The 27,169-nt window shown below is 63.3% G+C and overlaps 4 protein-coding genes across 10 annotated transcripts; 1 reads left to right on the top strand and 3 right to left on the bottom strand.

Moving 5' to 3' along the window:
- Positions 1-3,075: 3,075 nt before the first annotated feature.
- ZFTRAF1 (zinc finger TRAF-type and ring finger containing 1) lies at positions 3,076-14,236 on the bottom strand. The gene is made up of 4 exons (XM_090283226.1): positions 13,684-14,236; positions 5,873-6,111; positions 5,057-5,268; positions 3,076-3,552 (listed from the first exon to the last, which is right to left on the bottom strand). Exons 1-4 carry the CDS (start codon positions 14,017-14,019, stop codon positions 3,161-3,163), a joined length of 1,179 nt encoding a protein of 392 aa, XP_090139352.1. The 5' UTR covers positions 14,020-14,236; the 3' UTR covers positions 3,076-3,160.
- Positions 14,237-15,114: 878 nt separating this feature from the next.
- TMEM276 (transmembrane protein 276) lies at positions 15,115-16,988 on the bottom strand. Its single transcript, XM_090283246.1, has 2 exons — positions 16,291-16,988; positions 15,115-15,886 (listed from the first exon to the last, which is right to left on the bottom strand). The coding sequence occupies exons 1-2, from the start codon at positions 16,381-16,383 to the stop codon at positions 15,401-15,403; spliced, it is 579 nt and encodes a 192-aa protein (XP_090139372.1). The 5' UTR covers positions 16,384-16,988; the 3' UTR covers positions 15,115-15,400.
- Positions 16,989-17,274: 286 nt separating this feature from the next.
- Positions 17,275-24,605, top strand: KIFC2 (kinesin family member C2). 7 transcript variants are annotated; one of them, XM_090283165.1, is made up of 18 exons: positions 17,276-17,682; positions 17,854-17,935; positions 18,115-18,266; positions 18,374-18,512; positions 18,673-18,797; positions 18,876-18,938; positions 19,010-19,138; positions 19,523-19,600; positions 19,710-19,824; positions 19,902-20,011; positions 20,447-20,555; positions 20,669-20,826; positions 22,437-22,541; positions 22,630-22,751; positions 22,848-22,971; positions 23,076-23,205; positions 23,296-23,552; positions 23,652-24,605. In XM_090283165.1, the coding sequence occupies exons 1-18, from the start codon at positions 17,584-17,586 to the stop codon at positions 23,904-23,906; spliced, it is 2,352 nt and encodes a 783-aa protein (XP_090139291.1). In that variant the 5' UTR covers positions 17,276-17,583; the 3' UTR covers positions 23,907-24,605. The 7 variants fall into 7 exon arrangements, with proteins under 7 accessions (XP_090139290.1, XP_090139291.1, XP_090139284.1 ...); XM_090283164.1 differs by having other exon boundaries at positions 17,275-17,682; positions 18,673-18,938; XM_090283159.1 differs by lacking the exons at positions 17,276-17,682; positions 17,854-17,935; positions 18,115-18,266 and having other exon boundaries at positions 18,305-18,523; positions 19,496-19,600.
- Positions 24,145-26,407, bottom strand: FOXH1 (forkhead box H1). Its single transcript, XM_090283232.1, has 3 exons — positions 26,093-26,407; positions 25,667-25,771; positions 24,145-25,555 (listed from the first exon to the last, which is right to left on the bottom strand). Exons 1-3 carry the CDS (start codon positions 26,264-26,266, stop codon positions 24,734-24,736), a joined length of 1,101 nt encoding a protein of 366 aa, XP_090139358.1. The 5' UTR covers positions 26,267-26,407; the 3' UTR covers positions 24,145-24,733.
- Positions 26,408-27,169: the final 762 nt, after the last annotated feature.

The raw sequence follows: 27,169 nt of genomic DNA, 5'->3' as shown, positions 1-27,169 counted from the left end.
CGCCCCCCGCTCCCGCGCATGTCCTGCCCCGCCCCGCGCGTCGTGGAGCATTCCGGGAAGTGTAGTCCGGCCGGCCGAAGCATCCTGGGAGCTGTAGTCTGACTGGCGCTATGCCGGAGAATCGGTGGGAGGCCGTCCCGACGCTGAGGCGCCACCGGGGCCGCGGACGATCCCGCGCCTTGCCGCAGCTGATCCCACCCCCAAACCCAGCCTACCCGCAGGTGCGACCTTCCCTGAGGAGCGCACTGCCGTCCTGTAGGAGATGATCCGTGATCACGCGGCTGAGCACTCCTGCCCGTGCCGGTGGTCCGCCCCCCTGGGGACTCCCAACGCGGTGCTGTCGGGGGAAGGGAGTGTTTTCCGTTAGAGTGCAGGCCCACCCTGTGCTTAAAGAGGCGGCAGGAGCCGGGCCTGGCTCCGAGCTCCGGCACCCGCCGCTCCTGTGGAGGTCGCGCGCCTGGGGTCGCGGCGGGCGCCCGGGTCCCCGGACTCGAGTGCCCGCACCTGCCGCTCCTGGGGCTCTCGGTCCCAGCCACACGGCACGCCCAGCCCAGGGCGCCGGGGCCGCGTCCCGAGGTCCCAGCGGAGGCCTGGAGGAAAGGAGTGGGAGATGGACGTGTTTATTTTCTGTGAAATCGAGACATCCAATGGGGTCAAAGGCTCAGCCAGTGGGTCTGTTAGGGAGCGAGTGACGTGCAGGGCAGATGGGTCCTTAGGTCCGAGAAAGGCTGCCTGGGGCCAATGCCGGCCACAGGGGTGGGCGAGGCCCCGCCGGAGGCGCGGAGGCATGGAAGCGGTGGGCAGTGGGTCCGGCAACCCCAGCATTCTGAGGGCAGCTAAGCCCCAGGCCCGATTCCCCTTCAGGGGGCACCCACTGCTCTGTGCCTCAGTTTCCCCACTGGTCAGCCGCATGCCAGGAGGCTGTCTTCTCATAAAGAAATAGACGAAACATCGTTTGGAACTTTTTTAAAACTACAGTTACATACAAATAATATCCGAAGAGAACTCAGACCACAAAAGTGACGTGTAAGTCATTTCCAACAGTGGCAAAAACACCTCTCCAACCGCCGTTTAAAACATTTTTTATTATTTTTGAAACGATCTCACTTTGGGTGAGCTGAGGATGGAGTGGTCACGGAAGTGGGGATGGGAAAGCGGACGGTGTCCCCAGGCCTCCCCTGCATCTGCAGAGGTGGCACCTCCAGCAGCTCCAGGTCAGGGTGCCAAGGGGCAGGGGACCCTGGAGACAGCCCCCCGCAAGATGCCACGAGGTTTGTGGCAACCCGGTGGGGGCCGGGCTGCCCCAGGCTGGGGGTATCTGCAGTCCTCTTCGGCACCCCGATGCACACCCATGCCCTCCATAGGGAGGGCGCTCCTGGTCCCCTCCCACACGCCCTTGGGGCAGGACGTGTGGGCTGTAAGCCCTGTGGAGCCTCCTGCCACTCACAGGACACCCAGCCCCCTCTGCAGCCAGGTACCTCCACCTGCGCAGAAATCTGCAGTCTCCACCCCGCCCCTGCCCCCACAGGAGCGCCCCAGGGCTGCCCTCCGTGGACTCAAGGCTCTCACAAGCCACCCAGGCACAAGTGGGCCAGGCAAGCCATCCCTGTCTGGAGCCCTCCCAGCACTGTCACCTGGAACCCAGAAACTCCCTGGAGAGGGTGTGGGCCCCAGGAGGCCAAGATGCAGTGACACAGGCCACCTGGCAAGCATCAACCTGAGTGTCATCCTCTGTGCCCACCAGGCAGGGTCAGCCTGAGGGCAGCAAGACTCACGCCAGGGTGTGCCCAAGTTGAGACTGCTGTCGGGGGGCTACGGTGGGATCTCCAGAGACAGAAAACCAAACACAGTGTGCCTCCTGGACCCCTCAGTGGCCAGGCCATTGGCCTTGAAGGAGGGAAATTCCCCAGAGCCACGAGCCCTGGGCTGGGAGCAGGAAGCCAAACAAGCTCCTCAGGGTAGCTTCGGAAGCCAGCCTGGCAAGAGGGAGGAGCCCCAGAGGCCTGGCCATGGCTGCGCTGCCCGCTGAGCCCTGCAGGGCCCGGCAGTGGGGCTGCTCTGAGGCACAGGGTGGGCCTGGCCAGGGGAAAAGGAAACAGATCTTTGGTATTGAAGCTGCAGGAAGCTGTCACCGAAGAGCCAGGTCTCCTAAGAAAGGGAAGAGAGTGGGGGTGAGGGAGATGAGTTCTCCAGTGGCTCCGAGGGTCCCAGTGGCCTCCAGACAGGGCTCTTCTCATGCTCAAGCCCACATACTGGGCCTACTCACTGGGGCCTCAGGGGGCAGCAAATTCAAGGCCGGGAAGGAACCACCAGTGAGAAACCAAGCTGCTCCGGCAGTGACCTCCCCAGGGGGCCCGATGCAGGACCAGCAGCTGGTTCCTGAGAGCATGGGGGTGACTGGCCCACTCTGACTCTCACCCAGCCAAACCTGGCCACCACCAGCGGACCCTAGAGCTTTCCTCATGGCCTGGTGACAGAAAATAGATTCTCTCTCGCTAAATTTGCAAAATGTATAGAGGAGCATGTAAAGAGTTTCATTTATTTCCTGGGAAGAGACAGAATTTCACCCTGCATTCCGAAACGTCTGCTGAGCCCAGCTGGCCAAGTCCTGCCTCCCTGGAGCGGTTGGGAAGTGTGCTGAGGATGCTGTGAGACCCCTAACCCTGCCCACTCTCCTGTGGGGGGCTCATGGTACAGGGATAGCATCTCCAAGTGTCTCCCAGAGGGCATAGTGAGGGATAGGCAGGCTCTGACCCCCAGGCCAAACCAAAGCTCCCTCGCTGTCCAATCATAGCCACACCTTACCCTTGAACAAAACAGAAAGTAGGAAACAAGGGTGCCTTTTTAATTGCAATCAAATATGCTGTCTGAAGCCAGCACCCCATGCGCCTGGCCCAGGAGCCGTGTGCAGCCCAGGGCAGGTGGGGCGCCTCGCCGAGTCTCAGGGACTGGCAGGTCTGCTGTGCTTGCCTCACGGTGTCCCTGGACCAGCTTTGGTGGCCTGGGCGGGGATGCAGGGCAAGGTGGTGAGCACTCACACCTTTGCACACGCATGCAGACTTTCCCAGTGTTCACGTCTGTTCCTCCTCCTCCTCTGCTGAAATGGTCAGACAGCACTGCAAAGCCGCGGCCGGGCAGGTGTGTGGAACACAGCGGGCGCCTACTTCTGGATCTGGAACAGGAAGAGCCGCAGGTTGATGTTCTTGGCGGCCAGCAGCTTGTTGCACTCCACGGAGTCCACGATGGGCAGCGGCACGTAGTCCGTCTCGTTGCTTTCGTTGGTGAAGATGAAGTGGTAGATGATGGGGCTGATCTTCACGTCATCGTAGGGGCCCTTGAGCAGCAGGAAGGAACACTCCAGGGGTGCCGTGACCTTGCTCTTGAGGAGCAGCTGGAAGGACAACGTGCGCTTGCACGACAAGTTGGGGTTGCGCTCTGAGTCGTTCACGCGAGCCTTCAGGACCCACGTCTGGTTCAGCACCGTGAACCGCGGTGTCTCATAGTACAGGCGCGTGATGAAGTCATCCGTGCGGTACGGCCGGAACTGGACCTCTGTGGAGACAGACAGGCCGGACAGAGCCGGCAGTCAGGGTGGGCTGGGCCAGCGGTGGCACCTTCCCACCAGCTGAGAACACAAGCTCAGCCGGGGAGGAAGGCAACTTACCAGGAGGACACAGGAGTTCTACTTGTCACAAACCAAAGGCATTTATGGCAAATGGAGGCACACACAAGCTTTGGGAAAAGAACTACAAACAGAAGTGACACGCGTTAGCTGCAGGGAGTCCAGCGGCTGCGAGGCAGGCGGCCAGCCTGACCCCTTGCCTCCCTCCTGGCCCCCCACCCACCCGCCCCAGGGCCGTGGGTAAGCAGACACACAGACAGGATGCAGTTCTGAGAACAGTGCACTTTATTGGTTCCATACATAGCTGCCAGAAAGTCGGCAGGCAGGCCGGTGCGTGGCATCCGGCCAGAGTGGAGCGCTGGCGTGTGGCCCGCTGCTGGGCTTTGCTGTCAGTCCTCAGCACAGCCCATGCACAAGGCTGGCTTGTCCCTCCACGGAGGTGGTCAGTCCTTCCTGCGTGGATGGGCTCCCTGCCCTGTCAACGCCCAAGTCAGGATGCCTTGGCCCACCCAGGCACAGAGGCCTGGCCTGGACTGTTTGTGCCACGGCACCCACCAGGGAGACTGAGGCTGTAACTAACCGGGCCCTGGGGCCCTCAGCCTCTCAGGCCTGTTCAGGTTCACACTAAGCCAGGCCCAGTCCAGGCAGCATGGTGGCTGGCTGCCAGTAACAGCCCTTGGTGCTGTGAGCTGGCCCCCGGTGTGGGCTGGGCAGTAGAGGACTGGAGTCTCCCTGAATGGCCCCAGCATGAGCAGGTGCTTCTGGCTGTTCAGTGTCTAGACCAGGCTCTGGCCTGGCTCCTGTTCCCAGCATGTCCATAAGGCAGTGGCCAGGAAAGCCCACGAGATCCAGTGGGCCTGGATGCAGTCCAGCCTGCCTGTGCCTGGGCGTCCACTCCCAGCTCTGTACTTTGAGCTCGGCACCCTCAGCTTGTGCTGGAGCCCTGGCCCTGAGCATCTTCTTGCCGGCCTCAGGAGGTCTGTGGCCACTGCAGCCTCATACCCACAGGCGGGACCCAACACGATGAGAGTTCTTCTTGCCTCTGGCTCTGCAGGGCAGGCCACCAGCTCCTGGACCACCCTGCCCCCAAGACACACCCACCTTCAGCTCAGACTGACTATCCCAAGGCTGTGCGGCCCCATGCAGTGAGGACGCCACCTTGCTGAGGTGGCAGGGCTGGGCTGGGCGGGGAAGATGGGTGAGAGGGGCCTCTGTGAGAGCCATGCAGGTGCCCCTGAGGTCCTGCCCCGGCCCCTCCCTTGCTCAGCCTCTGGGCGACCTTCTCCCCCAAGCTGTCCTCCCATTCACCAGGAGCTTGTCCAGAGCCCAGCCACCTGGCACAGCCTGTACCCACTGCCCAGAGCCCACTGCTCCCCAGGCCCCCAGCAGCCACCCCCAGGCTCTGCGGTGTGCAGTGGGCGGCGGGCGCCTCACCTGTGTAGCCAATCTTCTCGAAGCTCAGCAGGCTGAAGATGCTGTTGTAGAGCTGCATCTCCTTACGGTGGCTCTGGTCCATCTCATCCAGGATCTCCATCAGCTCATTGCCCGTCTTGGTGGGGTGTGCACAGGCGGCCTCATGCACCGTCAGCTCGTGGAAGGGGCCGTGCCACGGGCAGCCGATCCGCTTGTACTTGCACTGGGTCACCCTGGGGGGCAGGGCACTGTGGTCACGGTCTACGCCCATGCCTCTGCTCAGCCCTGCTCACTCACGAGCCGCTCCCTGAAGGACACACTCAGTACAAGCTGTCCCCCAGGAAGAAGCCAGAGTGTGAGATGGAGAGAAGGAGCTGTGCAAGCTGTGACTGCACAAGCCACCCACAGCCACTGCTGTGGCGTCTCTGTCCTGCTTGGCAATAGTGGCTACTGACCACAGTCCTGGCCCTGCACAGCTCCACTCCAGGAGAGGCTCGGGACGGTGGAGTGGCTGAACAGCCTCACACCGAGATCCCGGCAATCCTGAGTGGGCTACTCTCTCCTTTAAGAGGCCACCACACAGCCAGAGAACCCTAGAGAGCCAGGGTGATATCCAGACGGCCACTGTGTGCAGATACAAGCGCCCTACCCTCTGCGAGTCCCACACCCATCACAATGTAGGGCCTGGACCCTGAGCAGCTTCATGCTGACCCAGCCCTGCGTGATCATCCAGTGGATGCGTGTACAGAACCTGAGACCCAGGCAACAAGGACCAGCCAGAGTGCGCTGCACGCCAGGGCCTGGCCTGCACCAGGCGGCCTCCGCCCAGGCGGTTACCTGTCTTGGCATTCCTCCTTCTGGTGCCTCTCCAGAAGGGAGCGGGGAAACTGGCGCAGGCAGAAGCCACACTCAGAGGGCAGCTCGCTCACGGCTTTCTCCACAGCCAGGTTGCGGCAGCAGAGGCTCTTACTGATCTCACAACGACAGTTGGGGCACGTGGCCTGCTCCTCCTTCAGCCGGGCATCTGCTAGTAGGTGGATAAAACAGCCAGCGCACATCAAGTGACCATTAGTACACTGCGGAGAAGGAAAGGGAGACGAAGCTCACAGACCTGTGGGACTCGGACACACGCCTGCGCCGCCTACCGGCCCCAGCCAGGGCCAGGCTATCTGAGGGGCTCGCGCTGCAGGGGGGCTGCTGTGACCAGAGGCGCAGGCGCGCTGGTGCTCAGCACCCAGAGGGACACTGCTCAGGAGCGACAGGCCTCTTTCCTGCTAAGACACAGCCAGCTAGGCTCCTGTGGAAGCTGTCCCCAGGTGGGGGGCACTCGGCAACTTGCAGAGGTGACGGCTCTGCACCTCGGCGGGGAGCCCGGCCCTTTCCTATCCCAGGGGCCAGAGACAACCCAAGTCCCCTATAGGCCCTGATTTCGGGATGCCTGAGAACTTGGACTTCTGGCCGAGGATGGCGGCAGCACCAAGCCAGAAGCTGTTGAGGGGTCAGGAGACACTGCTCCCAGTTCCATGCATGTGTGCCCTCTCCCTAGCCTTCAGAAGGGCCACTCATGCTGTGAGCAGGCCTCTCCCCTCTGCACCTCCTTGACCAGCACTGGTGAGAAAGCAGCTGCCACCCACCCAGGGAGGATGGCTACCTGCAAGGGCCTTCCCCGGACCCCAAGCTGTTGCAGGTGGGGAAGCGGAGCTGGCCTAGGACAGGGGCACATGCGCAGTGCATGCCAAAGGGAGGTGGGCACGGGGTGGGGAGGGTGAGAGGCAGGCAAGATGCGTTGCTGCCACGGGTAAGAACCGGGCCCCATCTTTCTGAACCTGAAGATCTGAGGCCCAGACATCATCTGTCACCAACCTGTCCCTCCTGCTGGGAGTCTCTGAGCCTGTGGATGGCAAGCTGCCAGCTCAACTCCTATCTCTGGTTTCACTGGGTCCACACATACCTCCTCAGCACACATTGGGCGCTATCAAGAGGGCCTGCGGGCTATGGGCCCGGCCCACCAGAGGCTTAGTGTTGGGGAGGACAGACCCACACAGGAGCCAAGAGGTACAGGAGTAAAGACTTGAGCAGAACTCTGGCTGGGTAGCTCAGTTGGTTACAGTGCTGTCCCGATATGGCAGGTTTGCAAGTTCGATCCCCTGTCAGGGCACGTACAAGAATCAACCAATGAATGCATGAATGAGTGGAACAACAAATGGATGTTTTTCTCTCCCTAAAATCAATAGATTAAAAACAACAACAACAACACTTGAGCTGAGTGTCCTCTTGGGGCAAACACAGGTCCCCTCACCCCCCAGGCCTGGCTCAGGGGCAGGGACAGATAAGCAGGGCAGGTGTGGTAGTCACATGGAGCCTGGAGAACACTGGGGGGAGTGTGGGGTCCTCATCTGAGCTCTGAACTGGGGGCTGCCACCGGCTGGCTGGCTAAGGGTGAATGCACAGACAGCAGCTGGCCTAGGCATGCCACCCGTGGCCAGCCATGGCAAATCTCCAGATAGCCACTGCGACACAGGCTTCCCTTGGGGTCCCGGACCCTTCTGAGAGTGGGAGGCAATGTGGCAAAGGTTCCCAGGGCCGTTCCCAGGCCCTGTCCACATGCGTGGGGTCCCAGGTAAACACCAGCCACCATCCTATTGCTTCAGGAGTCTATGCACACCAAGCTGAGGAGCGGTGAGAAGCCAGGCCAAGGGTCTAGGGAGTGACAAGCCCTATGTGCTGAGGACCGGCAGTGGGCGCACTGAGGTTGGGGACAAAGGCCTCCCTCGCAGAATCCACGTCCACACATACCACAGGTTTCCTGCCCTTGAAACTTGACTTCTAAGTCAGGCCGAACGTTAGCCTGTGCACAAAGACAGGGAGAAGCTGGGCTCAGGCCTGGAGAGGCCGCAGCCTTCCCAGAGGAGGAGCAGGGCGGAGAGGCAGTCTGTCCTGGCTGCCCACCAGGGTCAGTGGGGAGCCAGAGAGGCAAGGAGCAGGGAAATGGGGGGGAGGGGGAAGACACCTGCCCCAGTCTGCTGCCACCTCGTGGGAGATGTAGAACAAGGGTCTGAGCAAACAGAGCCCAGAGTCCTCCCCTCGTTGCGGCCTCAGGAAGAGGACTATCATGGCCTCCAGAGGCAGGGAGGGAAGCTATTCATGGGAGGAAACTGCAGGCTGAGCCCCGAGGCACCACGCTCAGTGAAGCCCAACAGGACACCAACATGGAGACCCCTGGGCCTGGGCCCACACCATGGGTGGGCCCAGCCTTCCTGCTAAGCAGTCCAGTAGAGCAGACAGCACTGAGTGGGGTCCCCGCACCTGGCTTCTTTTCTGTCTCTGGGGGGCCTAGTCGGGGTGCGGGCCTGAGGAGACTTGGGATGGAGTCTTGAGAGCTGCTGAGAGACACCCTAAGTGGCCAGGTGTGTGACTGCCTATCTCCCAGCGCGGCCCCTCCAGGTGGCCTCTGCTTAGATCCGGGAAGAGGGTGCTACGAGAACACCTGAGCTCCTGGACCGGCCCCCAAACCCTCCCTCCCAGAGCCTCCAGACCCCACAAGGCTCAAGTGACACAGCAGTCCCTCTGCGGAGACATGGGGTCAGTGTTCTTTCACCCCAACAGCTCAGCTGTGAGTTGGGACACGGCCAGCCAGCAAGATGCTCTACGAGCTGCTAGTCTGGCCAAGGGACAAGCCAACTCTCACATGTAGCCAGCCTATCACTAGCTGCTACCCAAGGGACACTCTCCGGTGGACACCAGGTGGCTGGCCCAGGCCCGGCCAACACCCAGCCTAGGTGGTGTGTCTACAGCAGGGCAGTCACCACACACCCCATCATGCAGGCCTCCCCAGTTCCGCAGGCAGGCCAGGCTACAGGGTGGCACAGGCCCAGTCTCTGGAACAGCCGGGTTGGGCTGTACCTGCCCTAGAAGCCAGGCCCCGGAGGACTATTCACAGTGCTGGCCACAGGCCAAGCCTCTGATGGATGGTACCAGCCAGGGAAGGTCCGAGTGCCCCACCTGACACGCTGCTGCCAAGCCCTCAAGATCCTGAGCGCCCCGAGAAACAGCTCATGCAGTGCCCAGGCCAGGCTGCCTTCCCATTACTCACCAGGAAGTCCCTGGTAGCAGGGAGGGGAGGGGAGGGGGGACCCACAACCCAGGCCCCAGGCCCACCAAGGACAGATGCTGGTTTAGACCCTGGTCCAAGGTCAGTAACAGTACGACCTTGGACCTGTCACTTCCCTCTCTGGGCCTCCCTTTCCTCAGGCATAAAAGGTATGAGTACAGAACTGGCCTCATCACATGCTGAAGAAGCAGTGTGGCTCAGCGCCCAGCACATGGCGGGCGCAGAACAAACACCCACCACAGTGGTCATCATGTCAGGGTTTGGCAAGCCCCTCCCTAGTCCCACCCCCCAGGACTTCAGCCAGCAGCCCCTCCCTCTGCCTGGCCACAGGCAGCTCCGGTGCACCGAGGCTGCAGAGGCCAGGGCCTCCACCTGGGCCAAGGGGCGCTGAATGGACCGTCTAGACTCACGAGGAGCCCAGACCCCAGAAATTTGGTCGTAAGCATGTCTTAGAAAACCCCTCCCCGTCAACTTCTGGGAACCACACCCACGGTCAAAAGGCCTGAGGCTCTCTTTAAAGCCTGCATCAGGTGGTCCCCTCAAATCTTGCCCCTGCAGCACTACACTCTTTCCCCCTGGAGGAAGGCTCGACACTCGGCCTCACTGTGAGCTGCCAGAGCCTCAGGCCACAGTCCAGCTGGAGGTCCCTGGTCAGGCCCAGCAGTGCCTCAGGCACCCCACATTCTCTGCCCAAGGCGTCCTGCACCTCTTCAACAGAGGGGACTAGGAGGGACCCTGGAGCGTGGGAGGCACGCAGATGTTTGAACAAAAGCCCCATTTTGGTCTACAGTATGGGGCCAGTGGCTCCTGAGGTCACACCACCCTGAGAGCCAGGACTCAGGGGGAACCTGTCACTGCCAGAGTCAGGCTCTTCACACCGAGCCTAAGTGCTGCCTAAATCACAAGTGAATTCACATGAAAAACCACCATCACAAAAAAAAATACTTCTCGTCTCGCCAGAGTCCAGAAACTCCTCTTTCTGCCCTGGATTTGGACACCTAAGCAGATGTACCTTTAAAGCTCCTCTCTGCGACCTCTTCCATCTCAAACCACGAGTCAGCTACAGACAGAGGAGCTGAGGAGAAGGGTCCTAGGGCAAGGGGGGGGGGGGTACACCCACTGGGACTCATTTGAAACAGCACCTGCAGCCCCAGGCCTGCCCACAGCTGCTGAGAAAGTGTGCCTTGTGCCTAAGGCCTGTGCTGTACCTGCTGGTGCCTGGGCAGAGTGAGCCACCCCTGCTTCCTGGGCCCCTCACTAATGTGACTGCCCATCAGGTAACAGGCAGCTTGGGCCAGGACCTCAGCTGAGCACTGGGAGACAGGAGGCCTTGGGGGGACCGGTACAGCAGGATGTACCCCTGCTGCAGGGCAGACAGTGGCAAGTGGCCCAGCCGCCTGCAGCTGGGAGAGGGCAGTCCCACAGGGTGCTGCTCAGCAGGGCCTGTGAGGATGAGCAGGAGCACCCAGGTGGAAGGGGTGCAGGAGTAACGGGCTGGAGGAGCAGGCCTAGGTCTGAGGCCAGGAGCCGTGGGCACTGGGGTCAGAGGGCCAGTCGGGGCCACAACCCAGAGGCTCCTTTCCCGATGAGGGTCCCAGGGAGCGTCTCTGGCTGAGAGACAGTGTGTGTGTGGGGGAGCTGTGCGGCCCCTCCCTCCAGACGCCACTCCAAGGCTCAGAGCCTCAGTTTACCTCAGCAGGACCAGACGGATAAGCTGGGCCTCCTGTGAAAATCAGGGGGAGAGCCCAGGAGGGAGGTCAGAGATGAGGCTTCAGCCATCGTGCTCCCCCGAGGCTGTCTGTCCCAGAGAAGGCCCTCCCTCGTCAGAGGAGGCAGGTCCCGTGGCTGTGATCAGACGGCTGTATCCAGAGCACATGGCAGCTGGAGTTCCGAGACGCCCACTCCTGTGTGGAGCTCCTGCAGCCCTGCTGCCCCCATCCCGGGGGCCTGCCTGGGACTCTGGAAGGCGGCCACATACCTTGTCAGGCCAGTCAGCAAGGACACACCTAACACCCACACGGAGAACATCAAAGCCAGCACCTGCGGTACCTGCTCTGGCCCTGACCCGACCTAACGCAGGTCATGATGAGAGAGCCATGTGCCTCAGTGCCATCTGTGCTCTGAGACCCGGCCCTGTGGGGCTGAGGGCTCACACTCGAGAGCAGGTGGACAAGCCCACCCAATTGGCCCACTTCTGCCCAAGGCGAGCTCTGTCTGCCATCAAGACTTCCCTGGTGAAATGGAGGTGGGGTCTGGTGGCCAGAGAGCAAGCTCTTAAGTGACCAAGACACAGCCAACTTGAGGCCCATGGAGTTATCCCCACAGCCCCAGTGCCAAGCGTAGCACATAGGGATACCATGAGACAGCCCTCAGAGGCACAGCCTGGCTGCTACCCGCTCTGAGCCATGGGTCCGATGGGGTCAGGCACATGTTGCTTAGGCTAGGCCTCCACCAGCGGCCAGTCAACACAGCTCTCCAACCAAGGCAAGTGGGGGTGGCACGGGGGTGGTTAAGTCCAGGTCCACAGATGGTGGCCAGCAATGGCTCTGAACCCAACGTTTCAAGGCAGCATGTGGAGCCCAGATCCCCCCCAAAAGCAAACCCAGCTCTGGTTCTGACCAGGCCTGTCTGGACTCCTGCCCTCAATATCCCTGACCAAGCTCACTGTGGGAGTGAAATGGGACCGTGCACACAGCAGCAAGCCACCAAGAGGTCTTCCCGTCTCCTGGAGCCCTCTCTCGGGCCCCTCCCATCTAAGCCCTGCTAACCCACACTGTGTGCTTATCCCACAGCCGATCCTCAGCAGCCAGTGAGTTCCAACCAGGGCAGGGTTCCAGTCAGCCCTTCTAGAGCCAAGGGCTCTCCCACCAATCACACGTGTTGGGGCTTCCTCCAGGCCTCCAGAGGTGAGAAAACGTTCCAACCAGGCCCCAGCGTCACTGGGAACAGCGGGGCTTGCGTGGGCTCCAGGGCTGGAGCCGGGACCCCGTGTCAGCGGGTTCTCCTTGCTCCACAGGCGTGCTCCCAGGGAAGCCCCAGGCAGAGCCCACCAGGCCGTGGGGAGGCCCGCAGCCAGTGCTGCTCCGGTCCCTCGCTCTCCATCACGGCTGCTCAGCTCCCAGCTGGAACCAGCCAGGCTCAGAGGCCCTGTCCCCAGCGGCTCTGCACTGCTCTCTGCTAAGTGGACCGGGAGCCAGCACCCTGTGGCCTGCTGCTGTGCCAGGTCCCGCTCCAACCCACTCACCTGAGGGGGAATGAGGACACCCCCAAATTTCTCTGAGGCCCTTCACCACTGTCCTTCCCTTCCTGAGCTATCTATCGCTCAAGGCCCGAGGAAGGCGTTCTCCCACCTGGGAGGATCAGAAGGTCCTGGGCAAGGGAAAAGGGACCAGAACAAGGACAAGAGCATGGCCAAGGCGGAGGGCTTATAAGCACTCCCCCAACAGGCGCCAGGCCAGACGCCTGCAGTACCGCGGACCTAGGGCCGCTGGCCAGGAGCTTCCCGAAGCCCAGCAGCGGGGGCTGAGAACTGGACCCCTTCCTCACCCTTGCCTTCCCTCCGCATCCCGCCGCGGTCCTCCCGGCGACCGGACAGCACAGCAGAAAGGGCCTGGAGACCCGGCGCCGGGGAAACGGCCACCCGGACGGGCCCATGTGACTGACCACCAGCCCTCCCGCCCGCAGACCCAGGCTGAGTGGGAGCAGCACAGACAAGGCCCTGCCAGCTAACCCCAGCTCCGGCAGTGCAGAGAAGTGACAGGAAACCGGTTTCATTCCTCAGAGGGACTCGGAGGGGACGGGGCAGAGGGGCAGGGGGTTGAGGTGGCGCCGGCCAGGCGAAGAAGGCAGGACGCTGTACACTAGCTCTGGGGCCAGGGCGTGGTCACCGTCGCCACATGGGGCCTGGGCCAGACCCCCCTAGGCCAGGTCCCCTCGAGCACGCCGGCCCTGAGTCGGTTAAGGACTCTGAGGACAGACCTCCCGGAGCTCCACGGGCGGGCGGGCGAGGCTGGCTGGGGAGCCTCCCCTGCGGCAGAGCGCGTCCGGAGGGTCAGGGGCGCGCTGAGGACGGGCCCGGTGCAGGAGGTTCCTCCACACCAGGAAGCGGGGGAAGGGAGGGGCGGACGGGTTTCAGGGGACGGGGTGGCTGCTGAAGGAACTGAGGAGCTCTTGAGTGAAGAGATACCTCGGGAATGCGGGGAGTATGCTCTGAAGTGGGGGAGGGGCGTGGGCCTCTGTCACCGGCTTTCTCTGGCGTCCGCCGGGAAGGGTGGGCCGGGCAGCGCTGAGGGGGCAGCGCGGGCAGCTGCAAGGAGGAGCGGCATCTAGGCAGCAGATCGGAGGTGCGGGTCGGGAAGGAAGGGGAATCGGAGCAAGTCAGAAAGGGGTTCGGAGCAGGGGACACAATTCTGAGAGGAGAGAACGGGGAGCTGCCGAAGAGGCGCCAGAGTCCCGACAGCTGGGCCCCAGGGCTCCGGCCTGGCCTCCAGGAGACGCGGTGCCCGGGGCGCCGGCCAAACCGGGCCGCCGGCCCTACCTGGTACACGGAGGCCTTGGGCAGGTCCAGGCAGACGGTGCAGCACAGAACCGAGTAGAGCCTTTCCTCCAGCTTCCCGCTGCCCGCCGCCGTCGCCTCGGCCGCCTCGGCCGTCCGCAGCCGCTTCTTGGGCGGCGCGTCGGGGTCGCCGGCCGCCTCCTGTAGCTGCCGGGCGCCGGCCAGGCCCGCCTCGTCCGGGAGCCCCGGCCCTGCCGCTTCGCCCAGAGCCGCCACCGCCGCCGGCCCTGAAGCCGCCCCGGGCCCGGCCCCGGCCGGCACGGCGCCGGCAGACCCCGTAGCCGGACCGCCTCCGCCGGCCTCCTCTGCGCCGGACATCGCTGCCGGCCGGCCCGGCAGGCGGGTGCGGGCGCGCCTCCGCGGCTAGAGGTTAGAGGCGCCGCGCGCTGCCGCCGCCCTCTCGCCGCTGCCGCGACCTCGCAGCCCCGCTCCTTGCGCCGCGGCCTCAGTGAGTGTGGCCCGCGCGTCGACCCGCAGCAGCAGCGGCCACCGACCCTGGGGCGGCCGCCATCTTTGTTTTTGCTGCGCTCTCTCCCCTACCCCCACCGCCCCTGGGTCTCCCCCGGCCACGTGACACTCTCGGGCCAATTGGAGCTCCGCTTGGGGCTGAACGGTGCGGCAGCCAGAGCCAATCGACGCTGAGGGCCCGCCCCTACAGAAAGTGGGCAGGCAGGGGGCGGAGCCCAGGGCGACCCGATGAGGGCGCACCTCCAGGGTCCGCGAGCCAATGCCGCGCTTCCGGTAGCTCCACTGGGACGCGGAAGGCAACCGAGGACCCGTGAGTCGGGGTGTGTCCGAGTCTGTCCCTTTGTCTCTCAACGCTCGAGCTTGCGTGCACAGGGCTCTGGTCTGGCTCATGGGAGCGAGAGGCCCCGCGGCCACCCCCTCCCTTCCTTGTGGGACCCGCTGTGCTTACACAGCACGCAAGCGCAGGGGCTCCCCGAGCGCGCTCTAGGGACCCTGACTCCAACTCACTGCTCTGTCCAATCTCGTTTCCTAACCCTGGGGTAGGTAGCTCAAGAGGAAAGTGAGTGTCTCAGGAAATCAGGACTTGCCTGTCGTACAGGCTGGAGGACAAACAGGCAGAGGTCTAGTTGGCCTTGCGAGGGGATGTGCGTTTCCCGTAACAGCTGTGGTACCGGCCTCCCTTGTCCCCACCCCAGCCGGCAGCCCATGAAGGTCACTGCCCCAGACAGCCACCTGCCAGGCTATGCAGTGTATTCAGAACTCCACCATGTTCCAGGAGAGCAAGCTCCCGGGATTCTCTTCCCAGTCCAGGTCCTAGCAGCAGGCCAAGCTGAATGAGGCCCCAGGTTGCTGCCAGCACATCCCTTTCCTTAGCTCAGGAAACCTAGTTGCTGACCTGGGAATCTTAGAAAGCTGAATCCCACCCAAGAAAGGGCAGATTCCATATTCTTGCTGAATCCTTCAGGTTTATTGGAGACCCAGCCTCTGTCTGGATCCACAATCATGGTCTGCCCAGAATGAGGCCTCAAAATGTGCCTGGATCCCGCCCCCTTCGTTCTGGGCTAGGTAGGTCCCCACACTCCACCAGAGGAGGGACAGTGCCCAGACACTGCCCCTGATCGGTCGTCTTGCAGCAAGCCCAGTTTGGGAGAAAGGAGAGTCTATCTCTCGGGAAGGAGGCTCCAGGAGTGGAGATGGTAACCAGGGTAACCTGCCTGGCAGTCTCCAAACATCACTCCCACTGCAAGCGCTGTGTGTGCAAAGCCCGATGGTAGGCCCAGCTCCCAGCTGCCAGGACCCAGCGACAGACATCCTCCTTTGGCAGCAACAGCACCTGGTCCTCCTCTAGACGGCTTAGGAGCCCTGCAGCACCCAGCATCAAGCCCCCCCACATCCCGTATGTGTTGGTTGTGAAAACGGCCACAATGAGAATGGTTACTGCTACCACCAGCACCACCGCCTGACCAGCCACAGAACGGCCCTCCGTGCCAAGGTGGTCACCAGTCACTGCCAGCACCATGCCTCCTCCCAGGAGCAGGTTTGCAGAGGAGCGGTCCCCGTTTACCCAGTGGAAATCGAAGGCCAGAAGGGGCAGTCCAATGACAGTGGCCACCCAGGCTCCAGTAAGACAGTCTTCATCTGTGCCCTGCCCTGAGGCCAGCATGGTGGCAGCAGCCAGGGCCTGGAGCAGGAAGCCAGCAGCAGCCCCTCGACTTGCCTGTCAACACAGGGAGGGGAGGAGATGTGGGGCAAAGAGGCCAGGACCTGACTTTAAACAGGGAAAGGGCTCTGACTGCTGTGGCTCAGTGGATTGAGCGCCGGCCTGTGAACCGAAAGGCCGCCGGTTGGATTCCCCGTCAGGGCACCTGCCTGGGTTGTGGGCCGGGTCCCCAGTAGGGGGCGCGCGACACGCAGCCGGTAGATGTTTCTCCCCCATTTCTCCCTCCCCCTCTGTAAAAATGAACAAAATCTTTAAAAAATAAACAAACGGAAAGGTTTCGGGGTCTCATGGAAGCCTGGTCCCTAGACTCACCTCCCACCACCCTCTCCCTGATCCAAGGAACTGGCTAGGTCCTTGCGGTGTGGGAGTGGACTAGTCCCCTGCCCAGCCCGTGTACTCACCTGAGCAGTGCGCCAGGCTGCGTGCAGGGACACCAGCCCCAGTGCCAGGTGGGACAGGGCCATGCTCCACTCAGCCCACGGCTTGGGTGCCATGGCACCGCGGGCGGTGGCGAGTTTGAGGAGACAGGAAGGGGCCCCTCAACTTTGGAGAGGAAGAAGGAACGCAGAGGCCGGTGACCTGGAGCCCTAAGAGTGGCTCTCCAGGACTCCCAGTTTCCAGAGCCCCATTTCTAAATGTTGGGATAGGCTCACCCAAAACTTTCTGGGGCTCTGAGGTCACTGGACACAACTCTGGGGAAGAAAAACTTATTTTGGCCGAGAAAAGAGAAAGCGGGGGGGGGCGTGGACTAGGCGGGAGTGAGCCCTGGAACCCAAGTGTGGGCGTCGGGCCTAAGGGAGAGCGGCGCGGGACGCGCGCAGGCCCTCTGCGCCTGGGCCCTGCGCTCAGGGAGGCGTCGTTTCGGAACCCAGCCAGGGAGGAGGGACAGCACAGGCCCTCAGGGGGTCCCCAACGCGGCGGCAAGTCTGAGGCCTGAACGGGTCCACCGCGCCGCCCGCCCGGGGTCGTCCCGCCTCCCGCGCGCGGCCAGAGGAGGCTCCGCACGAACCAACGAGAGGAACGGAGGCTAGAGCGCCGGGGGCGGGGCCGGGGTGAACGGGGCACTCTAGCCGAGCGGGTAGAGAGGAGGGCGGGGCTGGAAGGAAGGCCTCTGTACGAAAATAGAGCGTATTACTCGGTGGTTGGGAGGGAGCCGGGGTAAGGGGCGGGCCTGAGGGGGAGCTGCGGGGGGAGGGGAAAGAGCCTGAGGGAGGGGCTGTGAGGAGAGGGGCGGGGCCTGTCAACACAGGGAGGGGTGGGGCCGTCAGGGGCAGGTTTCTGGGAGGAGCTGTGAGTGGAGGGAAGGGGCAGTACGAGGACGTGATGGGTGGGGCTGCAAGGGGAGGGGAGGGGGTCTGCTGCCTCTAAGGGGGAGGGCAGTGGGGGCCTCCGCGGAGATCTGGGAAGGGTTCCGAGAAAAGGAGGTGCTGGGTCGTGGGAGATGTCAGCCTGGTGTCTCCGCGAAGCAGGGGTGGGGGCGTGGGCAGGGCAGGTGTCCGGGTGTGGGCCCGGGGACACCTGTCTCTGCACCTCTTTCCTCCGGCGTGCGCCCTCCACCCGCGGGAGCCGAGTCGTGGGGGCGGCCGCCCGGAGCATGCGCACCGGCTCTGCTGCGGGCGGCCGAGCGGTCTCAGAGTGCGGGCGCGGGGACGCGGGGCGGCGCGAAGCCAGGCCCTCTGCCGCCCCGCGCTCCCATGTACGCCTTCTACTCGCTGCTCATCTACATCTTCTACAGCCTTTTCCGCAGGGATGGCGGGGCTGCGGCGACCGCCGACCCCAGAGACCCTGCCCAGGTGAGCGGGGGCGGGCTGTGGAGGCCCGCGCCGCGCAGGTCTCCAGGGCTGGCGCTGCGGAGGCGGCTGTGCCGGGGACCCCCGTCTCTGCACTGGTGTTGCCAAGAGACCTCAGCCCCAGAGGGAGGCTGCCCGAGCTCTCATCAGGCGCTTCCCGTGCTCCCTTACTAGAGTGCCCGCTGCGAGCCCGAGGGTCGCCGCCGCCCCGACCAGTCCCCGGCAGAACTCTGGACCGAGCTGGCCGGCCTGGTCGGTAGGTGCTGTCGTGCGTCCGAGCGCTGCATCCCCGGGGCCATACGGGAACCCCGCCGTCCAAAGAGGGGGAGGTGTCCATGACCTCATTGGGAGGGAGGCTCGACAGGTGCCATCTGGTGACCCAGCCTCCAGCACGTGACCCTGCACGCCTTCCTCTCCCGCTGTCTGGCCTCGCAGGCCGCTCGGAGTCGGAAGATGGGCCGAGAGGGGGAGCCGAGGGCCGCCCCGCCTTGGTCTCCCTGGAGGAGGCTCTGGTGCGCCTCGCTGAGTTCCTCTCTGTCCACCGGGGGGCGGAAGAGAGCTGCGGCCACCCTCCGGATCCGAACAAGGTGAGCGGGCTGACGAGGCGGGCCGGGTTTCCTCCAGCGCTCCGTCCTTGCTCTCCAGCCCAGCCCTCCCTTGGTCTCCTGCATTCTGATTCCTCTCTCTTTCACAGCCTGGTGATGTCTCCCCACTGTTGACCGTGACTGGTCAGCTCTTGGCTCTCCTGGCATGGATTCGGAGCCCCAGGGGGAGGCAGGCCCTGCCCCAGGGAACTCAGCCAGCCTCGGAGGTGCAGCCCCCTACTCCTGCTGGTGCGTAAGAGGTAGAGGATTGAAAAGAGTGTGTGCGGGGAGTGAAGCCCTCCAGAACCTGATTGCCCTGGAGTGCAGGGTCCCCAAGCCCTGCTCCCAGGGAGCCTTACCTCCAGGCCAGAGACCTCCATCAATCCTAACTGGGTACACCCCACTCCAGGACCCACATACCAAGAAGAAAGCCCTTCCCTTTCACTGAGGGGTGAGGCCCAGGGGCAGCAGCCCCCCCAGTTGGAGGAGGAGCAGAGGGCTTGGCAGCGGCTGGAACAACTCATCCTTGGACAGGTGAGGGGCCTAGGAGATGGTGGGCACTGGAGAGGCTGGAAGGAGGTGCTCCACCCTGTCCCCCTTCCTCCTTCCCAGCTGGAGGAGCTGAAGCAGCAGCTGGATCTGCAGGATGGGCTGGGCCACCTGCACCTGGGAATGGTGAGCTGCTGGGTTGGGCTCAAGCAGGGGGCTGGAGAGGGCCCTGGGCTAAAGGGCTTCCTCTCCTCCAGGGGGCGACAGATTCCGAGAAAAGGGTTCAGCATCTAACCCTGGAGAACGAGGCCCTGAAACAGAGTCTAATCCTCACTCGGGACCTCCTGAGGCACTGGGGTCTTGGTCCCCATACCAAGGCTGCCCAGGTATGCTTCTCCTTAGCTGCTGCTGTCCCTGCAGGCTGGTGTCCTTGCACACTAGTCTCCCTCGGGACCTGGTACCCTGGACAGAGGCAGGGGGCTCTCTCTGACTTTCCAGGGCCAGGGCTAGGACTGTGGACAGGCCCAGGGCAGCCCCATCGAGGAGATGGATGCCCATGGGTGAACAGCCCCCTCACACACACACCCCCATGGCTCCTCCAAGTGACCCCAGGCAAGCAAGGGACTGGGGGAAAGCCCCGCATGGATTTGTGACTGGCTGTCTGCCCTTCTTGACCCTACTTCCCCTCGCGTGAAATGGGACTGCAAGAATGCTCCTCCCCAAGTTTCCTCCTGGCTCCAAAGTTCAAGGGGCTCTCGCCCCTCCTGCAGGAGGAGGCAGAGGCACTGGTGGAGCTCCAGGGCAGGCTTCAGGAGGCCCAGGATGCCACAGAAGCTCTCCGAGTCCAGGTGGGTCCTGGGCCCAGGGGCTGGGACGACTGAGGCACTGGAAAGGGGATGTCTGAGGCAGGGCCTGGTAAGTGCCTATTTCCTCAGTGACGGGGGTGGGGTGGGGCAGCTGGGGGTGCAGGAGGTGCAGCTACAGGGCCTTCAGCGGGCCCTCCGGCAGCTCCAGCAGGAGACGGAGCAGAGCTGCAGAAGGGAGCTGCAGCAGGTGCACGGGCAGCTGGCAGGTAAGGCCCAGGGCAGGCGGGTCCATGGGAAGACCACGGGGGCCAGGCCTTCCCTCACAACCACCTCCCCCTGCCAGGACTTCGGGCACGCATGGCCAGCCTTCGCCAGGGCTGCGGGGACCTCCGAGGCCTGGTCAGCACCTTTACCCAGAGCTGTCAGGGTTCACTGAGCGAGGCCTGTGGCCAGGTCAGGACCACCTGCTCCCTCTTCAGTGGGTGCTCTCTGGGCAGCCTGATCACTGTTCTTCCCTTGGGGAACCCCTCCTTTCTCCCTCCCCACCCCCAGGGAGCTGCCTGCTCTAAAGGAGGTGGTAGGCTCTGGAACCAAGACAACTCCTGTGACTCAGACCTCACTTCTGGGTCTCATTTTTGTCCTGTGCAAATGGGGGTGACAGTGAACCCCTGACTGGATTGTCGAGAAGCCCAGAGGAAACATGACGTTCTTGCCCACGGTCCTCCTGACTCATGGGCTCCATGCCAGTCCCAGTGAATGATACCCCAGGGGCCCAGAGCCCCTGAAAGTTGTGGATTACCACGGCTGGTGGCTCCATATTGCTCTTAGCGCCCCACCCTAGCTACTGGGCTATGCCCCACTGGCTTGCTCACATCCCTGTCTCTCTAGGTATCCTGGGCCCTGGGAGCACTGTCAGCCAGTAGGGCTGGGACTCGACTCCCCGAGGAGCAGCAGGGGCCTCCAACTGGATGCCCTGGGCGGCTGCTGGAGCTCAAGGGTACGGCCACTCGGGGAGCAGAGGAGTGGGGCCAGCAGGCTGGAGCAACTGGAGCCTCTCCGTGCCTCAGGGCTTGGGAGGCAGGCAGCCCAGCGACCTGATCTCCACCCCAGGAAACATCCGTGTGCTGTGTCGGCTGAGGCCAGGGACACCCTCCAGCCTGGTGAGCTCGGAGCCTGGCCCAGGTGGCACGGTCACTACCTGCTATCGAGGGCACCAGCGTCGCTTCCGCCTGGACTGGGTCTTCCCTCCAGATGCCAGCCAGGAGGAGGTGATGCTTCACCCTCACACCTGTGTTGACCCACCCTCAGAGTCCCCAGAGGCTCTGGTTCTCCTGCCCCGTCCTGTCCTCCCAGGAGCAAGAGTCACTAGATTCCAGCAGGGAAGGACAAGGAAGGGGAGGCAGAGCCGGGCACCTGTGTTCCTTCCAGGGTTTTCCCTGTGCCCTGCCCTCCCGCCCCCCCCCCCACATAAGCTCTGCTGGCCCAGGGGAGCCATCTAGTTTAGAGAGGAAGGTTAACATTTTCAAAAATAATTTTTTACCTGAAAACTTAAGGAAAAGGAACCCATGTGAGGTGATGGCCACTGCTCATGGGGAGCTGGCTGGGGAGCACAGCTTCGGTGCTGCTGGGGTGGCATCGTGCTGTGACCTTCCCCCAGACTTCACTGGCTGCCTATGCCAAGGGCGGGGTCTAGAGTCCGCCAGCAGTGACGACAGGCACCCCTCCATGCTTTGTAGCCAAGGGTGCAGAGCAGGGTGCTGGCGAGCAGGCCCGCCTGCAGCCTCAGCTTTAGTCCCCACCCCGCTTTCCTGCTAGAGGCTTGATTCAGCCCACCAGCTACTTGCTTCACACACACCATCTGCCACACACAAATGTTGCTGGTAGAGCTTCCATAGCTCAAGGAGTGGAGGCAGACCCGGGAGGGGACTAGGCCAGCGGCAGAGCTGGCTGAGACTCAGACCCCTGTTGGCCCCAGAGGGTAGCCAGGTCTCCCTGCCCCACTTTCTGGGGTACCACAGCCGTTTCCCGCCCACCTCTCTTTGACACACTGCCCTGGCCTCAGCGCCACACCCTGCCCACCAAGCTGCCACCCTGCACAGGGGCCCCTGGTGCTGGACAGCGCCATCCAACATAACTGAATGGAAGGACAAAGGCATCTATCGCCATCTGCGCTTCTGCACCCCCAGTGCTTCCTTCCAGTCATGGAGTTTTAGTGACCCAACTGCAATTCTGGGCGCTGCCCTCATGGCCAGAAGCTAACACTTCCAGCACACTGACAGTCAGTCACCAGCTTCCTGTGCCCAAAGCTGGCTGTGCCCTTGCTCCAAAGGCTGCCCTTGGTGTCCAGTTGCCAACGGGACACAAGCCGCAGCCCCATCTCCCCTCCTTGGGCCCAGGTCCCAGTGATCTGGGTGGGCACATCCTCCACACCCCACCCTCAGGGCCTTTCTAGAGCCATCCTTTGTGTGCCAAATACCATGGTAGCCTCTGGGCACATGTTCCCCCTTAACCCACACGACAGGTGCCACTCTACTCCTTGCCTCCTGTGAGGGGTGCCTTGGCAATCATACACCCTGGAATTTGAACCTGGCAATGAGCCCAGCGTCTGGGCTCTTGACTGCTGATCTCCTGGGCCTCCCAAGTGGTTGCCAGGACTCCAGGACCCAGCAGGCCTGTTCCCTCTTTCTGTCACACCCCCCCCTTTGCCTGGCAAATTCTTGCAAATGACAGTTTGTCCTAAGAGCCTCCTCTGCCTGGCAGGAGACCCACCATTCCAATGGATCCCCACCCTACCCCCAGCCAACCTTCCAGGGGGATCAAGTGTTACACAGGCCTTGCACCAGGTGAGGGGCTCAGGACCCCTCACTCACATCCTTAGGTCTTCAGGGAGCTGGAGCCCACGGTGCTGTCCTGCCTCCGAGGCTACAGTGTCTGCATTTTTACCTACGGTCAGACAGGCACCGGGAAGACCTACAGCATGGAGGTGGGAAGGGGGGGTGGGGAGCTCCGGGTGGCTCCTGGCGGCAGGCGCGTGCATGGGAGCCCAACGTGGTGCCCCACCCCGCTTCCAGGGCCCACCCGAAGACCCCGGCATAGCACCTAGGGCGCTGCAGTCACTCTTCCGGGAGATGAGGACTGGAAAGCAGCATTGCGTGACTCTCAGCATGGTGGAGATCTACAACGAGGCTGTCAGGTCAGGGACGCACGCTGGCCGCCTCCCACCACCACCACCACCCCCACCCCCAGCAAGCAAAGAAGCCCTGAACCAAGCCCTGGCCTTTCTCACTAGGGACCTTCTAGCCCCAGGGCCTCCAGAGCGCTTGGTCGTGAGGCAGGGCCCGGCAGGCCAAGGGGGAATACAAGTGGCTGGGCTCACATACTGGGACGTGCCCAACCTAGAGACACTGAACCAGGTAAGGCTACCCAGTGAGCACGCAGCGCTCCAAGGCTCTGCCCTGTGCTTGCACCTGGGCGGGTGGACCCTACAGCAGGCCGGGCCCTGTCCTGCCGCCTCCAGATGCTGAGCCTGGGGAGGAGCAACCGGGCCACCGCCGCCACAGCCATGAACCAGCACAGCTCCCGCTCGCACGCCCTGGTTACACTGACACTGCGAGCCGCGTCCCCAACGCGCGGTTCAGGCACTGCAGGTACCGTGCCGGCAGGCGCCCTACCCTGCGAGGGGCCTCATCGGACGCGAGACCGGAGTTCCCTCCACGTAGGCTCGCTTGCCCCTATAGGCGCGTTGCACCTGGTGGACCTGGCGGGATCCGAGCGTGCCTGGAAGGCGGGGGCCATCTGCAGGGCGCAGGGAGACCCCGAGGACGCCCAGCGTAGGCGGGAGGCCCGAACCATCAACCGCTCGCTGCTGGCGCTGGGAGGAGTGATGGCCGCGTTGCGGGCCCGCCGGCCACATGTGCCCTTCCGCGATTCGCAGCTCACGCGCCTGCTTCAGCCCGCGCTCGGCCGCGGCGCCACAGTGGTGTTGCTGCTGCAGGTGGGCGTCCGCCGCGCAGGCAAGGGGCGGGCCTGGGACCGGGGAGAGTGGTTTGCATGCCAAGCACCGCCCATCGCTCACCAGCGCTGCTCCCGGCAGATCTCCACGCGGCCTGAGGACCTCGGCGAGACCGTGTGCTCGCTCAAGTTCGCTGAGCGAGTAGGCCAAGTGGAGCTGGGGCCTGCTCGGCGCCGCCGGGTCCCGCGTTCTGGGACGCCCTCCTCCCTCAGTACCGACACGCCACTCACTGGGACTCCCTGCACCCCAACACCGTCCCCGGGCAGCCCTCCAAGCCCCAGCCCCGACAGTGGCTCCAGCTCAGCTCGTGTGCCCCCAGGGAACCTCCTCTCGTAGTCTGGCCCAAGGAGCCAGGGGTGCGCCTCTACTACCCCCCCCTCCCCCGCCCCCACCTCCTTGACCCTGGGGGCTCACTGGCCCCCCAACTCCCAGTATTGTACCCTCAACCCCTCCTGGCGAGGAGTGTTTTGCGTTGGGGTTGGAGGTGGGGAGAAAAGTCCGCCCCTCGGCCCAGGCTCTGGTTCCCTCCTTATCGCCATTTGCTGCTGTCGCTGCGCACAGCAGGGGACCCCAGAGCAGCCTGGCCTGGCCTGCTGGTTTCTGAGTCAACACCGTCACCACCCCACCACCAAAAATCAGACTTGGCATTAAAACGTGGTCGATTCCTTTACCGTTACTTTCCCCACTACACCACCAAGCCCAGGTAGGGCCCATTCCCTATGCACTTCCCGGAAAAGGTGCTACCTCCTTCCCGGACAGTTGAGGACAGGACTTAAAGCTGGAGCCGCCATTAAGTTCTCCCTCCCCCAACCGAGCAGCCAGGAGAGGGGAGGTGTCAGATGGTGATGGATGGATGGACAGAGGGCCAGAGGAGGTGGGACCAGGAAGGGGACAGGGAAGGCTACTCCAAGTGGCTCCACTCCTCCCAGCCTCACTTCTGGAGGAAGGAGAGGGCTGACTGACCATCAGGGCCGCGGTGGTGCCGAGTGGACACAGCCCTTTGTGGGCCACTCCAGTAAACACGGTGGACTCTCAGCATGGCTGGTGTCTGGTGTTTCAAGGCCACTGTGGCCACACTTCTAGCGTCCTCGTGGCCTTGGTTCCTCTCAAAACGACTCAACGGCAGCAGGGGGGTGGTGCTGGGAGAGGCCAGCCCTGGAGCCTCAGAGGCTGTACCAAGAGAGTAGCCAGCCTGGGGTGGGGGCAGCCAGTTCCCGGGGGTGGCTAACCCAAACATCGTAGATGCTCTTGTTGGGTGGCACCCCCTGGAAGAGGGCATCTAGATCCCAGAGCAGCCCCGGGGGGCCATGGGTTTCAGGGGCCATCCCCCAGTAGGCTGGGCTGGCTGCGGGTGGGCACTGGGGGCAGGAGGTGGGTGGTAGTGGGGCCAAGGGCATCACCACGTTGGGAGTGTAGGTGGGCAAGTAGGAGGTGGGCAGCTGCCCCCAAAGTGAGGTCCTGTGACCCCCACCAGACAGTCCCCCAGGGTTGGAGTTTCCCTGCAGTAAGTGAAGGGGCCAGGCTCTGGGCTCAGGAGAGAGGAGCGGGGGCCTGCTTGTTCCCCCCTGGGAAGTTTCCCCTTCCACTCTCATGGACCCGGGAAGTGGGCAGAGGGGCCACAGAGGCCTCTCAGTGGGCAGGGGTGGCGTGGGAACCACCTCCTCCTTACTTGGAAGGGAACCTGCCGGACCTGGGCTGCTCCGTGGCGCTCCCTCCCCATGGTCCCCCAGCAGAGACTTTATGCTGAAGCCCTCGCTGGGCGGCAGCTGGGGATTGGGCGGAGTGGGCAGCTTGGGTGGTCGGTAGGGTCGGCCATGGAGCACGTAGGGGCCCAGATCCTTGGCGAAGGCCCCCCGTACACCCCTGCTCTGCCAGCGCCGGCACAGGGCCGTGTTCTGCAGCCGCAGCGCCTCGGCTGGGATCAGGCTCACGTCGACAGCCCAGAAGTTGCCCTTGGCCTTGGGCTTCGCAGGATCCTTGGGCACCTAGTGTGTGTATAGGGGGCAAGCTTGGTGGGGCCGCCAGACCACCGTATACTCAGGATTTCTGCCCCCATCCCGCCCGCGGCTGGGACCCTCGCCCTTGCCCTGCCCCACCTTGCGGAAGCACCGGTTGGAGGAGAGGTTGTGGCGGATGGAATCCTTCCAGCCCTCGTAGTCGTCCCTGAAGAAGGGGAACACGGCCTGGACCTGACGGATGATCTGAAACCACGGGGAGCCCGCAGGCACTGTGAGCCAGTGAATGAACGGACAGGGCAGAGCCGCCCCTCCCCCACAGCCAGGCCTAGGGGCGCCGTCCCCAACACCTGTGCGCCCGAGGGAGAAGAGGGCACCTCACTGGAAAGGGTTTTTCTGAGCACTCCAGCTCTTTTCCCCGGTGCCAAGACAGGGACTGGCCCCACTGGCATAGCTGGTAGGGTCAGGTGGGGATGGAGGCGGGATCCTAAGCCTGGGAGTAGGTGGGGGTCGGATCTGGGAAAAAGTCGGACCACGGAGTGGGAGGGAGAGCGGGGACCCTCTCACCTGGGCCAGCTTCAGCCTGCGGGAAGGTGCGGCCTGGATCACCAGGGCGATCATGGCCAAGTAGGTGTAGGGGGGCTTGTCATGCCGAAGGTATCTCTTCTTCCTCCTCTTAGGGGCCTGGGAGGGCGGCTCTGCCCCGGGGAGCCCCAGGCGCGGGTTGCTGCAGGGCCCCATGAAGGGGAGGTCGACAACGTGGGCAGGGGCCTGGCCCGGCGGAGGGCGCAGGGCAATGGGGCACCGTAGTAAGGCAGGGCCAAGGCCTGAGGCCGGGTGGGGGCAGGCAGGCTGGGCCCTTTATCATTCGGATGGAAGGGGGAGGGGATGGGAGGGGAGGGGAGGCAAAGGGAGGGTGGAATACGGCAGTGGGGGAGGGGAGCAAGTTGAGGGCTGCCACAATTAGCAAGTTTCAGTTAATCTGGAAGGGAGGGGCAGGGAAGATTCCAGAGGGGGTTGCAGGCGGCCACCCAGGCCTCATTTCTCACCCCTGGACTGACTTTGGCACTCCCTACAAACTGGAAGGAAAAGGCCCTGGAAGGGACCCACGGTTACTTTGTCAGTCTGTCTGGGCTGGGTCCCAGGCTCCCATTTAACAGATGGAAAAGTGATTTACCCTAGCCAAGCTGCCACGAAGGGATGCGGGCCTGCCCAGCGTTCAAGGCTCAGCCGCTGGAAGGACCCGAGTGGTGATCTGGGACGGCTTCCTGGAGGAAACCTCAGGAAAAAAAGAGGGACACGGTTGATTCAAGGGATTTTTCTCAGGGGATGCTGCAGGACCTCAGTGGGCTCCCCAGAACCCTGGAGACCACTTTCCTCCTCTCTTGGTGCCTGTCTAACCATGCATCTCACTGGCCCTGAGTGAGTTGAACTTCCTGGTTATGGGGGACTTCCTGGAGCCAGGCTTGCCTTACTCCTCTTCCTGTCCTCTCCGCCCAGACGCTCTGGGGGTTGCCGCTGGGGAGGATGCTTCTCATTTCTTGGGGGCACTTGTGCAGTGCCCTTGGCTGGTGTGCATAGAGGGAGAAGTCTCCTAGGTGTAGGGGTTGACTGGCTACTTCTCATGACAAGCCTTAAGGATAC

This window comes from Furipterus horrens, unplaced genomic scaffold (assembly GCF_987537825.1).
Source record: "Furipterus horrens unplaced genomic scaffold, mFurHor1.1.pri manual_scaffold_7, whole genome shotgun sequence".
Lineage (NCBI taxonomy): Eukaryota > Metazoa > Chordata > Mammalia > Chiroptera > Furipteridae > Furipterus > Furipterus horrens.
The sequence above is the reverse complement of the archived record's forward strand: the minus strand, read 5'-3'. Positions and strand labels throughout refer to the sequence as shown.